The 15,385-nt window shown below is 38.4% G+C and overlaps 1 protein-coding gene across 3 annotated transcripts in view; it reads left to right on the top strand.

The window, feature by feature from the left end:
- The first annotated feature begins 303 nt into the window (after positions 1–303).
- The window catches only part of TUBGCP5 (tubulin gamma complex associated protein 5), a 113,290-nt gene continuing 98,208 nt past the window's right edge, over positions 304–15,385 (top strand). For all 3 annotated transcript variants that reach the window (XM_044232479.1, XM_044232478.1, XM_044232481.1), the window contains exons 1-6: positions 304–477; positions 2,900–2,953; positions 3,058–3,166; positions 9,314–9,410; positions 9,852–9,931; positions 10,333–10,468. In XM_044232479.1, coding sequence (XP_044088414.1) covers positions 332–477; positions 2,900–2,953; positions 3,058–3,166; positions 9,314–9,410; positions 9,852–9,931; positions 10,333–10,468 — 622 coding nt within the window. In that variant the 5' untranslated portion in view covers positions 304–331. The remainder of the gene's footprint in view (positions 478–2,899; positions 2,954–3,057; positions 3,167–9,313; positions 9,411–9,851; positions 9,932–10,332; positions 10,469–15,385) is intronic.

The following is a 15,385-nucleotide window of genomic DNA, read 5'->3' as shown; positions in this document are numbered from 1 at the left end:
GATGATCGATTATTTTATTATTGTTGTTGTTATTATTATTATTAACCGAACGGCTAATTCTTTAAGCACGCTATTATTATTATCATCATCATCATCATTATTAATCTAACGGCTAACTCTTTCAACACGCTCCTAAACATACCGAGATGAAGCTGGAAAACGCCAATGGGAACCGCCAGCAAGGACCAGCGAGCACACTCAACGCAGCAGGAGCCCGAACTCTCGCGACAGCTTCCTGAGCCTCTCGGAGTCGCAAAGCACCGGGAGCGTGAACTCTCGCGAGAACGGGCACAACGCTGCCGAGGTGCTTTGCGGTGGGAGTTCCGGCAATATGTCGCGGCCGACAGTGCCTTGGGGCCAACTGGACCAGCAGCAGGAGCGCGACGTTCGCGAGCTCATTCGCCATGTGGCGGGCCTTCAGGACGAGGCGGACCCTAACTTCCAGCTCGCCCTGCACTTTGCTTGGTCCAACTTCAGGTGCGGGCGCGGCTCCCGGGCCGAGGCTAGGGACAGGAAGGGATCAAGCAGTATCCTGGGCGCGCGGCCGGGTTTCCCCACCCCCAGCAAAGCTTTCGCGGGCCCTGCTGCTCCCGTAGTAGCCGGGTGCCCTAATGCCTCCTGGATCCCTTTCGGTGTGAGACAAGCATACTGAAAGAGGAGGTTGTGGGTTATCGAGGTCCTTATCCTTAGAAGCGCGCTTCTGGAGAACGGGTCTGTGTTTGTCTGTTCCTTGCTCCACCAACACGCTTAGCACGTTACACTACAGATCATTTTTTGAATGGATTGGTAAGTGAAATTTTAGAGCAGGATAATGGTTACACTCTACTTAACACTGTATTCTTACTGATACCCTATCTCTTCTTGGGCCACTCCAGATTTCTCTTATCTTCGTCTTTTTTTCTTTTTCAAAAACACACAGCATAATACACTGGATAACTTATATGTTGTTTACTGTTTGTCTCCTTCACCGCTACCTCCAGCTAGAATCTAAGTTCCTCGAGGTTAGGGATCTTGGTCTGTTTTGTTTATTTCTTATCCCAACACGTAGAGCAGTTCCTGGCACATAGTCCTAAGCCACCCAATAATACAACTTCTAATATAGTTTCTCATGTAATTTTTCAAGATTTATCTGGTTTAGGTATTTAGGTGAAGTCAGAGCTCTTATTTTTATTTATGGAAGTTGTCTACTGTCATCATTATCTTTAATGGAAGTATGTCTAAAAGAATGTTCAGTGTTAATATTCTGCCTGTTTAATTTCAGTAGAAATCTTTTCTTTTTTTAAATAAAGATTTCATTTATTTATTTGTCAGAGAGAGAGCACAAATAGAGGGAGCAGCAAGCAGAGGGAGAAGCAGGCTTCCCCGAGCATGGAGCACAATGGGGAGGAATTTCATCCCAGAACCCTGAGATCATGACCTGAGCTGAAGGCAGGTGCTCAACTGAGAGCCATCTAGGCGTCACTTACAGTAGAAATCTTGAATAATAAACAGTTTTTCAGTATCTGTAATCTTGAATATCAGCCTTAACAATCATACATACAGCACCTACTTAGTTTATAATGAGAACAATTAGTCTAAAAGCTCACCAAGTTTCTGAAATAATAAGCTCAATTCTTAAGTGTAACCTATAACTGTCTGGATAGGTCATATAAGATGGAAATTTAAGTGCTATATCCCAAATAATTTCTCTTTTAATTAATTTCTCAATGGCATTAAGTAGATGGACGATTTCAGACTTGGAAGAGACATTAGAATTTACTATCTCCTTTTACACATTGAGAAACTAAAGATAAAAAAAAGAAACTAAATAATAATAGGTTGAAGTGGTGTTCTACTCAGCCATTTACTGTGAAAGAATTAAGTATATTATTTAGTATGTAAATTCTTTTAAATACAGATTGTTGTCTTTGGTACTAAAAAAGGAAAAGGAGAGTTGGTTGAGCTCTATTACAATTTTATAATGCTTTAATCCATCAGAAAAATGAACTATTCATGTTTGGTTTTATTTTTTAAAATTGTGGCCATGTTCTAGGCCCTAGAAATTCCGATAAGTGAGATCCAGCTTCTATCCTAAAGGCCTTAGAAATTCCGATAAGTGAGATCCAGCTTCTATCCTAAAGGAAAATAGAGACAAAAGTTCATTACATACGATGTATAATAGGAGTTTTAACCTGAGAGCCTGAAGATAGAATTCAGGTGTTATGAATTTGGACAAGAAAAAAATTCACACTAACCTCTAACTAAAAAATAGCATTTTCTTAAATTATGAATGAAAGCAACAAGCGATACTGGTTTACCTATGACTGTGTCAACTGTACAAATCACATAGTTCACATCACAAAGTTGTGGCAGATATTTCTAAATATTTTTTACTACTACTTTAATGATAGTTAAATATCTACTGCTAGATCTTGTTATTTAATGCTTTTATAAATATGTATCTTACTATATCAGCAAACTTTAAAAAATATTTCACAACTATATTTCAGTATACTTGGTTTTCTTTGTATCTCATTTTATGATTTAAAAACATTCTGAGAAGGGATCCCTAAACTTCTGTGGGCTTCACTGTGGCATAAAAAGATTAGGAACCCCTGCTATAGAATGTGCTGTGCTAGTCTTATATGCAGGGCATTAGGGGAAGATAAGGAAATCAGAGGACAAAGGAGGCTAAAGATGACATGTGCTTGAGCAGTCTGTAAGACCACTGAGTGGCTGTTTGCCTAGATGGTAGAGGTAATAGGAGGAGAGGGGCACTCCTGGAAGTAATATTGCTGAATATAGAATATCTGTAGGGATATGTAGGGCTCTGTGACTAGTCCACTTAGGTATATGACAAGATTCATATAAGAATTGCATTTTATCTTTTTTTTTTTTTTTTTTGCATTTTATCTTTTAGATTTCATCGTTTCTTGGATGTTAACAGCCACAAAGTGGAAAAGACAATAGAAGGGTAAGTTAGTTTCATATGTATATTTAGGAATATATGTATTTACTTGTAGATCTTTTTATTAATGTAAGTTTTTAACTATTGGTTTATTTTTTAATATATTTTAGAATTTATGAAAAATTCATCATTCATTCTGATCTCAGCAAAGCTGCTAGTTGGAAGAGATTAACTGAAGAATTTCTAAATGCATCACTTCTGAGCATAAAGGAAACAAAGGTATGCATAGATGTGACATCTATGTATTATACTGTTTCAAATCTATTATCATCACCTTTTTTCTGTTAACTATTTAAACATTCATTGTGTTTTACAATTATCTACTAATTGGAGCAGAACCTTCTGGAAATTGACTTAAGCATTGTCATCAAACCCAGTGTTGAAAAAGCATGTTTTTGTTTAATTCTCTCCTTAGCTGAACCTTCTTGGAAATTGAGATCAGAGATCAGCACAAATAATAGTACCATCTGGCTGTCTTAAAACTTTAAAATGGCTTTTCAGCACTTGGTAGTAATAACTACTTATGTAATGCTAACCAAATGCCATGTACTATCCTAAGCACATTCATGTTCAGTTTTGGGTCTCTAAGATCATCTCTCTTAGACGTGATGATTCAGTAGAAGGATTCACAGAACTTTAAAAATGCTGCTATCCTCACTGTTAGGTTTTTTTATAGTAAAAGGATATGAATTTAAAAATAATCAAAGGGACAAGATACATAGAATAAAGTTCAGAAGAAACCAGGTATAAGCTTCCAGGTGTGCCTTCCCCATAGAGTTGCATGAGGATGCACTTAATTCTCCCAGTGATAACATATGACAATATGTGCAAAGTGTGCAAACCAAGGAAGTTCATCTGAGCCTTGGTGTCTAGCATCTTGGTTGGGAGTCATTCACATGGATGTACAGTGCACATGTGGCTGACCATAGCTTTACGGTCTCCAGCCCCCCAGAGGTCAGGCATAAGAAAATACGTTCATGTAAGTCACATTGTTAGCATAAGCTAACTAGTCAAATTGATACTTCATGGCCCAAAGCTTCTGGCATACAGAAACACTCTCCTCAGGAGGATATTTCAAGAGCTCAAGAGGTTATCTCTCAGGAGCTAGTCAAGGGCCAGTCCTAACGACCTTTGAGATGTTCAGAGTTTGGGCAACTCAGGCATCCTGAGTAAACCCTTTATTGTACACATGTATTAACTCATCCTCACAATAAATATTTTTAAGTATTCTATAATCGTTAGGGTTTCCCTTTGTACTGTGGGACGTGGTAAAGAAGAGAGCTTCCTTCTTCATAAGGAAGAGAGCTTTAGATAATTTTTGAAACTGTCTGTCAATTTAGGGAAATGCTATAAAAATACTTCTGGAGGGGCGCCTGGGTGGTTCAGTGGGTTAAGCCGCTGCCTTCGGCTCAGGTCATGATCTCAGGGTCCTGGGATCAAGTCCCACATCGGGCTCTCTGCTCAGCAGGGAGCCTGCTTCCTCCTCTCTCTCTCTCTGCCTGCCTCTGCCTACTTGTGATCTCTCTCTGTCAAATAAATAAATAAAATCTTTAAAAAAAAAAAATACTTCTGGAAAAGAGAGCTGCATAGAGCTCTGAACCCATGCCCTAAAGATTAGAAATACACGTCTGTGTATTATTCCTGCAAGGACCACTTTTAAAGAGAAGGTAAATCTTTTTTAGATCTTTTCTTGATTTATTTTATATAGCTCCTTGGGTAGACTTTAGACTTTAGGATTTACTAATTTAAACCCTATGACACCATAATATTAATTTTTAAAAAATGGCAGGTCACCTGGGTGGCTCAGTCGATTAGGCATCCAACTTTTTTTTTTTTTTTTAATGTTCAGTTGACTACTGTGTAGTACATAATTAGTTTTTATGTAGTGATCATTGATTCGTTAGTTTAAGTATAACACGCAGTGCTCATCACAGCACATGCCCTCCTTAATACCCATCACCCTGTTATCCCCTCCTGCAACCCTGCTTCCCTCTGAAAACCGTGGATTGTTTCTTGGGCTCATAGTTTCTCATGGTTCATCTCCCTCTCTGATTTCTCCCCTTTTGGATTTTCCTCCCTTCCTCTATGGCCCTCTGTGCTATTGCTTATGTTCCATGTATGAATGAAACCATATGGTAATTGTCTTTCTCAGCTTGACTTACTTCATTTAACATAATCCTCTCCAGTTCCATCCATGTCGATGCAAATGATAGATATTCATAATTTCTAATGGCTAAGTAGTATTCTATTGTTTTATGTACCACATCTTCTTTATCCATTCATCTGTTAAAGGGCATCTCGGCTCCTTCAACAGTTTGGCTCTTGTGGACATTGCTGCTATGAACATTGGGGTGCAGGTGCCCCTTCTTTTCACTACATCTGTATCTTTAGGGTAAGTACCTACTAGTTCAACTAGTGGGTCATAGGGTAACTCTATTTGTAACATTTTGGGGAACCTCCATACTGTTTTCCAGAGTGGATGTACCAGCTTACACTCTCACCAACAGTGTAAAAGGGTTCCCCTTTCTCCACATCCTCGCCAACAGTTTGTATCCTGTTTTGTTAATTTTTGCCATTCTAACTGGTGTAAGGTGGTATCTCATTGTGGTTTTGATTTGTATTTGCCTGATGGCTAGTGATGTTGAAAATTTTTTCATGTGTCTGTATAGCCATTCATATCTTTTTTGGAGAAGTGTCTGTTCATGTCTTCTGCCCTTTTTTGACTGGGTTATTTATTTTTGAGTGTGAGTTTGAAAAGTTCATTATAGATCTTGGATATGAGCCCTTCATGTGTAATGTGATTTGCAAATATCTTCTCCCATTCCATGGGCTGCCTCTTAGTTTTGCTGAGTGTTTCCTTTGCTGGGCAGAAGCTTTTTTCTTCGTGAAGTCCCAACAGTTCATTTTTGCTTTTGTTTCCCTTGCCTTTGGAGACGTGTCTTGGAAGAAGTTACTGTGGCTGATGTCAAAGAGGTAACTGCCAGTGTTCTGTAGGATTTTGATGGATTCCTGTCTCACATTGAAGTCTTTCATCTATTTAGAGTTTATCTTTGTATATGGTGTGAGGCAGTGGTCCAATTTTATTCTTCTGTGTGTAGCTGTCCAATTTTCCCAGTACCATTTATTGAAGAGACTGTCTTTTTTCCATTGGATATTTTATCCTGATTTATCAAAGATTAGTTGACCATAGAGTTGAGGGTCCATATCTGGAGGCTCTGTTCTGTTCCCTTGGTCTGTGTGTCTGTTTTTGTGCCAATACCATGCTGTCTTTGTGATCACAGCTTTGTAATATAGTTTGAAGTCAGGCAACGTGATGCCCCCAGGTGTGGTTTTCTTTTTCATCTTTCCCTTGGTGATTCGGCATCTTTTTTGGTTTCATACAAACATTAGGCTTGTTTGTTCCAGCTATTTGAAAAATGCCAATGGTATTTTAATAGGGATGGCATTGGAAGTGTAAATTGCTTTGGGAAGGATAGATATTTTCACAAAGTTTATTCTTCCAATCCATGAGCATGGAATATTTTTCCATCATTTTGTGTCTTCCTCAATTTCTTTCATCAGTGTTCAGTATTTCTAGGGTACTGGCCCATATACAGAAACCTTTCTGGCTTTCCATGTGTCTGTGGACAGGTCTGACATTATTCTGACACTTCTTCCTCTGTACATAAGGAATCTCTTCCCCCTAACTGCGCTTAGGGCAGCTTCCTTGGTTCCAAGATTTGTGAGTTTTGGTATTACATGCAGGGGCATTGGTCTGTTCTTCCCAGTCTTAGGACACAAATGCTGTTTTCCTTCCCCAGATTAGGGAAGTTCTCAGCTACGATTTGCTCCAATATATCTTCTAGTCCTCTTTCTCTCTTCACCACCCCCCCAGGGATCCCCAAAATTGTGACATTGGAACGTTTAATGGTGTCATTGATTTCTCTAAGTCTGTTCTCATGGATTTTAAGGTTCCAGACCTCCTCCTGTTCCTTCCTATCAGTTTATCTTCTAGATCACTAATTTGTTCTTCTGCCTCATTTACTCTAGCAATTAGAGTATCTATTATAGACTCTTTCTCATTCATAGCATTTTTAAGTTCAGCCTGATTAGCTGTCATTTCTGCCCTTAGAGATTCTGTGTTGCCATCAGTGGTTTTCTCAATGCTAACTATCGTCTTCATAATTGTTACCATGAAGGCTATTTCAAACATTTTGCTTATATCCATATCCATTAGGTCTGCAGGAAAGGCCATTGTGTCTGTTTCTTTTTTTTTCCTTTCTTTTCTTTTTTTTGTTTGTCATTCTGTTGAGTGGTGGTTGAGGGGATATATGGAGTTGAAAATATCAACTACAATCCAGGCAAGGTGCACCCTGGGAAAATGTAGAGCAATCAGAAGCCTATCCAAAAAAACCCAGCCAAAATGAACTCAAGAATAAGATTTATAAAGTTCAAAAAAAGTGGGGGGGATGGTGAGGTGAAGGGGGCTATAATATCTCAGTTGAGGTAGGGTGTTTCAGTTCTTCCTGGGTGTATTTTTGTTCTCTTTGTTAGAGAGCACTACTTCCCAGAGTTACAGGGAGATTAAAAAAGGTAGTACTGAATAGGGAAAAAAGGACTACATGGAAGCTTATATCTCTATATATAAAAAAAGAAAAAGAAAAAAAAGTGTGGGTGTGAAAAAGTGCAAGTTAAAAATTACTCTGAAGTATGTTGTATTAAACATCTAGTTGGAATGATAAGTAGGTAAAAAGAAAAAAAAACACAGAAGAATCATGAGAAAGAATTTTTTAAAAATTGTGTCTAAGAAATACACAGGCTATGAGGCAAGACCAGTACTCAATATACTGTTCCCCTGGTGTTGGGGTTTTACAGGGTTTTTCTTCTTTCTTTTTTTTTTTTTTTTTTAATTTCTTTTCAGCGTAACAAAATTCATTGTTTTTGCACCACACCCAGTGCTCCATGCATCCGTGCCCTCCTTAATACCTACCACCTGTCTCCCCCAACCTCCCACCTCCTGCCCCTTCAAAACCCTCAGGTTGTTTTTCAGAGTCCATAATCTCTCATGGTTCACCTCCCCTTCCAATTTCTCTCAACTCTCTTCTCCTCTCCATCTCTCTATATCCTCCATGCTATTTGTTATGCTCCACAAATAAGTGAAACCATATGATAATTGACTCTCTCTGCTTAACTTATTTCACTCAGCATAATCTCTTCCAGTCCCGTCCATGGTTTTACAGTTTTGGAGGACCCTCAGGTTGTCTTCCTCTTGTTCTTCCAGCTTGTCTTCTGGGGGAGGGGCTTGCCACATTATTTTTCAGGTAACCCTGCTTGGGAGGAGTTGCTCTGCCCCCTATCAAGGGTTTGGGAAACTGGTGTTTTAGGCTTTTGTTCTCTGATGGCTTTTGTTCTCTGGCTTTTGTACCTTTTCAAGGGGTCAGAGCAAAGGAAAATATCTGCATCCAGACCTCTGCCCCAGAGGAGAGAAGCCACAGTCTGCTCCTCTCTGAATCCTCTGGAACACACAGTTTCTCCCTCTGTAAGCGCCGCTGGAAACTGCAGTCTCCCATAGGTGGTACACGTCTCCAATGATGCTCTCAGTGGTTGACCCAGGCCCCAGTAGTCTCTGCCCCTTGTGCCTCCAAAACCATGAGCGATCCCAGTCTGGCAGGTGGCAGCAGCTAGCCCCCAGGTCTGCACTGGGTCCTCTTGGGCATGGGCAGTCACAGAACTGGTGGTGGTGGTGGTGGGCCTCTTGGGTCTGCTGACACAGGTCCACACCTGCAGCTGCCCAGGTCTGACATTTTCCCCTTAAGCTCCTAGATTCTGTTTAGGTTCTGTTATCAAGCCCTTCCCATGCCTCTACCACTGCTCTGGAAGCTGTCACTGGTCCCCAGGCACAGGACGCTCTTATACTGGGGTATTGCTTTCCAGTGGCTAGCTTCTGGTAGCTCCCTCCCCTTTCTGTTTATCCTCTGACATCTGCCCATGCAGTCACAATTCTGTCCTTCATACCTCTTGACTCATCATCCCTCTGCCCTCGTAGAGATCCAGACACATAATCTTACGTCTCAGGCTAATTTCATGGATTTCAGAGTGGCTTGGTAGATAATCTAGCTAAATTCAGGGGACTGGTTGAAACGGAGTCCCTCACTCCTCTGCAGTCTTGCCTAGCTCAGGTAATGCATTTTTGACATGTTTTTTATGTGTACACATTTGAACTCTAAACAAGTTTTAGAGATTAGGATTTATTTAGATACAATTCACATTTTCTCAAGCTAGAAAAAATATTGGGGACATAATTGACAAGGGGTTATCTTTTCTTAAACTACTTTTGAAAGCTCTCACCAACCTCAGTGATTCATATCTTCATTTTTTGTTTTAAAGACAGATGCACATTATTCCATACTGTCACTTCTTCTGTGTCTATCTGATTCTCCTTCAAACAGCAATTATGTGGAAACACCAAGAGATAAAGAAGTGGGTATGTTGTCAAATGTTTAATATATAACAAAAGTGAAATTGTTTTTATTACTTATCAGACATTTTACAAAAACTTGTAAAAATTTCTCTTGCTTTGGATACATTTGCAAATTTTATTACAGATTTGTATTGCAAATAATTTATATTGCAAATTGTATCACAAATTGCATATTACAAATAATTTAAGATTTTAAGTTCTGACTTTAAACTAGTTTTGATTATATAAAGAGAAAAATCACTTTGAAGATAAAGTTAAATTTTGAAATGTATTAGAATATCAATTTATTGAGTGTTTCAGTATTTTTGAAATATTTTGAAACATTTTGTCATCTCCTGGGTGCATTTTATTTTGAGTTTTGTTAGACTTTTTTCCTATAGTTTGGGGGTCTTTTCCCCCACATATTTGTGATAATGCTGATAAAATTTTTCTGTTACATTTTAGAAAAGAAAGATGATTTTGACTGGGGAAAATACTTGATGGAAGGTGAAGAAATTGATCTTGGTCCAAATGTAGACACACCAGTAAGTGGCAATAGTTTTGTTATTGAAAATATAAATATATGCCAAGGGATACATTATTTTTGTGGCTCCTTCCACCCTAGAGCAACTTAATGAAAGCAAAAACACTCTTCACTAAATTAGTTTATTATCAAAGATTTATTAAGATTTTGCACTGAATCAATAGTACTAGGAAGCTGAATGGAATGAAAGTAAGTATCCTTGAAGGAGTATCTTTTAACCTTGGGGGTTTTGCCACCAAAAATAATTCCAGGCTATCATAGTAATTTTCAACACATTTTAGAAAGAAGTGTCATTAGGTGTAATTTTTGCTTTTTTTTTCTGAAATTTTGGTAATCTTTTCATCTAAATAGCTCCAGTCACCATACATTCTTAAGAGTAAGATGTATTCCCTTTTTAATCAGAATTGGTCTGAAGACAGCGAAGATGAAGATGGTCAACATCCCTTAAGTAGAGAAGACTCTGGGATTCAGGTGGACAGGACACCGTTAGAAGAACAAGATCAAAACAGAAAACTGGGGCCTTGTGTGAGCTGGAAAGGTACTGTGTATTCTCAGATGCATCATTTTCTTATGATAGTACAAGCACGCTTTGAGAATCAGTTCTGTGTGATTTAAGATATGAAAAGCTCTGCCATCATAAATCTTTTTAAACCATTAGTAGATCTGTAGTGTCTAAGAAGTGGCACTACAAAATTAATGTTGAAGTGATTTAGAGTGAAATTCTGTTTTGTTTTTTTTTTTATAGTTCCGAGAACTTTACTAATCCTAAATATTTCAGTTTGTTTTTTATTGGAGGAGGGTTGACTTTGCTAAAGTTAGTAACCAAATAAAAAGAAGAAGGATTGGTACAATTGAATTTCAAATTGCAATGTTTGAGTTTTAGTGAAGAACTATGAATGGGTAGACTCTGGAAAGAATTGGAAGCCACCTCAGAGATTAGATTATCTAATCCTACTCCTCCTTTTGTAGGTAAGGAAACAAAGCCCTAGTGACATTGGTATTTCTGTGATCATGTAGCTGTGAAACTAACCCCAGAAGGTGGGATATGTAACCGGACTGATCACTGAACTCGAACCTTGCTAAATAGACAAAGTATTTAAAGCTGATTTAGCATCCTAATGATTTTCTGGCTTGTTTTTTCTATCCTTTCCTTTTTAATTTTTATATCAGACCTTTATGGCAGAGTGTGGCCATTATTAGTCTATGCAGGAACTTTTAGTTTGGTTTATGTCATCTGTTCTGCTATTTCTGATTCTTGCTCCCCATTCCCTTTCTTGGCTAGCCCAGTTCTAGGTGCCTGTTGTAATGCATTTGATACCTGTGTTGTCACACAAGTCACATTCTTATAAAATACACTCTGTTCGTTGGTGCTTTCTGTTTTAAAATTATGTACTGGTATTATTCCATGTGCAGACTTTGTTCTATTATTTATCTCTGTTTTAAATCCGCCTCTGCCAACTCTATGAACATCTTTTCTGTTACCCTAACTGCTGTATAGGCTTCTGCAGTTTGCAGTACCACATTTAAATTATCACTTCCCTGTGGACAGTCCCTGAGCTGCTTTTGCCCCCTCTACCTAGTGCCATGCCCATTATGGACTTGGCCTACAGTCTACTCCCTACTTGGTAAGATCCACCTCTGATTTGGGCTGCTTTTGTTTTAATTTGCATTTGTCTGAGTGTTCAGTATAAGTACTTGTGGCACCTCAGGTCCTTTAGTCTTGCCCCTTCTGTGAAGTTCCCATTAATACCCTCTGCCTGTTTTCTTTTGGGTTTCATGATTTCCTTCCCAACCCCATCCTCCAGAGTTCGTTGTATGTCTAGATATTAATTCCTAGGTGTAGACATTGCAGTTATCTGGTCACCTTACTATTAACATTTTTCATGAGATACTTCAAACAAAATCTGTGATATTTTTCACTATTTTGTTGTACTCAGACCTGTAAATTTTTTCATGATACGGTAAACATTTAGGTCTTGATATTTTTTTCTACAAAAACATTCCCTTGTATTTTTCTTCTGTTTGCCTTTTTATAACTTATGTTTAGGTCTTTAGTAACCAGCAGGTCCATTTTTACATATGAACTGAGATTAAAGGGTCTAAATTACCTTTCTCTATTATCCAGAGGTACGATGGCAAGGGAGTAGGAGATCTTGGTTTCCCTCAGGGGCTCTTGGTCCCTTAAAAGCATCTAAATGGTTGTCAGATCATTCTGAAAACCTGCAACCAGAGATCTGAGGAAAGAAATGCACAATTCTACAAATAGAAAAACAACCACTTTGTAAGGTAGGAGGTGTGGAGACATGAATCTGAGGTGATATATGCCAAGATAAACCACTGGGGGAGAGACCCTCCATAAGCCAGGTACCAAAATGTCTTACAAGCAGCAGAGTTCAAAATTGGAACTTTTAGAAGTTTGCCTGAAAGGTGCTCAGGAGGCAGAGCAGGGTGGAATCCCAGGTGAGACAGCATGGTCTCAGGATCCCTGGGGTCACAAAAAAGAAAGGGAGTGCCTAAGTGCAGCAGAGATCCCAAGCTTTCCAGCAAAGAAACCGGTTACAAACAGTGAGTTCAGGTGCTGGCTTTCTGCTTGGTGTTGGCATAAACTGCAAACCGCTGCGTAGTCGTGCCACCACTTTCTGAGCAGGGGTCCAGCAAGAGGGAGAACCACAAGGAGACCCTCCTCTGTCTCCCAGGAGGTGTGGTATGGGTGCATGCCACAAAAGTCCATAAGTTTGGAAACTTGAATCAGGGTCATTTGTCTGAGAGAAAAATGTTCATCACAGGCTGGGTGAACACATAGTTTGGACAGAAGCCAGGGAGACATGAGTGATTGACTCCTCTTCTGTGAGGGCTCACTGACAAGTAGGAGGCATGAACTTTTAGCTCTGGGTCTAGAGATTGGGTCACTACCATTTTCATCCCCCACATCAGTGCAAAATGCCATCAAGGTGCAAAATAGCACTACAAAGTGCAGTCTGGATCTGTATACACTGAGCCTGGCCCCCTGGCAAGGGCGGTACAGTTCCACCCAGGCAAAGACACCAGGGAATATGCAACAGGCCCCTCGCCCAGAAGTCTATCAGTAACCTCTGGTAAATAGCAAGTTTACTGATAATACAGAACTGTAAAACTCCAGTTTATGTAGTATTTGTGGTTTATTCTTATTATTCCTTAGTCTTTGAGTTTTATATTTTATTTGCCTTTTCAGCTATTTTCTTATTTTATCAATGCTTTCTTTAAGTCATTTTTAATTTTTATTTTTACACTTATGGTTTATATATGTATTTTTTTATTTTTTGCTTCCTTTCATTGTATTCAACTAATTTTTTTTGTATATACATAAGTTTATCTTACCTATTTTAGGATCTAGTTTCTTCTAACAAACAGACCAAAATACACCCAGGATCTAGTTTAATATTCTGTTCAACTTCTTATCTGATTTTATTCCCATTTTTTTCCTTTTCTTTTCGGTTTCTGTTCTCTTCTGATTCATGTATGTTTTTCTGCTCTCATTCTTTAGTCCTTCAGTTTTATATTTTATCCTTTTCAGCTGTTTTCTTATATCAATTCTTCACTTGTGTCTTTTTTAATTTTCATTTTTTCACTTAAGGTTTATAAATATTTTTTTTTCATTTTTGGCTTCCTTTCATTGTATTCAACCACATTTTTGTGTGTATATAAGTTTTTCTTTCCCATTTTGGTATCTAGTTTCTTCTAACAAACAAAATACACCCACAATATAGTTTATTCTTCTGTTCAACTTTCTGTTTGATTTATTCTTATTTTTCTTTCTTTCCTTTTCTTTGGTTTCTGTTCTCTACTGATTTGTATAGTGTGTATTTTTCTGGTTTCATTGTTGCTGTTTTTGTATCTTCCCTCTCTTTCATCTTTAGTTCTCTGGACATAATGACAAGGTGGAAGAACTCATTCCAAAAAAGAGGACAAAAGGCATTACTCACTCCAGTTATTTATGGAGATAAGTAAGATGTCAGAACTAGAATTCAAACAATGAATATAAAGCTACTGCCTGGTTTGAAAAAAGCATAGAAGACAATAAAGAATCCCTTACTGGAGAAATAAAAGAACTAAAATATAATAAGGTCAAAATCAAAAAGGGTATTACTGAGATGCAATTAAAAAATGGAGATTCTAACTGCTAGGATAAATCAGGCAGAAGAGGGAATCAGTGATATAGAAGACAAAATGATGGAGAATAAGGAAACTGAGAGAGATAACTACTGAATCACCAGAGGAGGATTCAAGATATCAGCAATACTATAAAGGAAAATAATATTAGAATTATTGGGGTCCCAAAGGAAGGCGGGGAGGCAGAAGGTTTATTTGAATAAATTAAAGCAGAGATATTCCCTAATCTGGGGAAGGAAATAGGCTTTCAAGTCCAGGAAGCACAGAAAATCACCCTCAAAATCAATAACCTTGACATAAAATAGTGAAACTTAGAAGTTTCAGAAATAAAGAGAAAATCTTGAAAGCAACTCGGGACAAGAGGTTCTTAACCTCAAAGGGTAGAAACATAAGGTTGGCAGCAGACCTGGCCATTGAGTCCTGACAGGCCAGAAAGGACAGGCATGATATATTCAACATTCAACAATGCAGCCAAGAATACTTGATACAGCAAGGCTGTCATTCAGAATAGAAGGAGAGATAGAAAGCTGCCAAAACAAACAGAAACAAACAGAATTTGTGATCCCTAAACCAGCCCTGTAAGAAATATTAAAAGGGGTACTATAAGCATAGAGATAGCCCAAAAGTAACAAAGACCAGAAAGGAATAAAGGCATTACACTAAAACAGTGACATTACAGGTAATAACAATGGCACTAAATTCATATCTTTCAGTAATTACTCTGAATGTAAATAGGCTAAATGCTCCAATTGAAAGACATAGGGTAACAGAGTAGATTTAAAAAGAACCCTGATATGCTGTCTACAAGAGATTCATTTCAGACCCAGTGACACCCCCAGATTGGAGGGGGAGGGAGGCACCTGGGTGGCTCAGTCATTAAGTGTCTGCCTTTAGCTAAGGTCATGGTCCCAGGGTCCTAGGATCAAGCCCTAAATTGGGCTCCCTGCTCTGCAGGAAGCCTGCTTCTCCCTCCTCTCTCCCCCTGCTTGTGTTCCCTCTTTCTCTGTCAAATAAATAAAATCCTTAAAAATGAGGGGATAGAGAACCATTTATCATACTAATGTGCATCAAAGGAAGTTGGAGTAGCAGCCCTTATATCAACTTAGATTTTAAACCAAAGACTGTAATAAGAGAAGAATAGGGATACTGTATCATAATTAAAGGGTTTATCTAATAAGAAAATCTGTTATAAATATTCATACTGCTAAATTGGGAACAGCCAGTTATACAAACCAAATAAACTCATTGGAAATAATACAGTAATATTAGGGGACGTTAATACTCCACTCATAGCAAAGGACAGATC

Source organism: Neovison vison, chromosome 13 (assembly GCF_020171115.1).
Source record: "Neovison vison isolate M4711 chromosome 13, ASM_NN_V1, whole genome shotgun sequence".
Lineage (NCBI taxonomy): Eukaryota > Metazoa > Chordata > Mammalia > Carnivora > Mustelidae > Neogale > Neogale vison.
The sequence above is the reverse complement of the archived record's forward strand: the minus strand, read 5'-3'. Positions and strand labels throughout refer to the sequence as shown.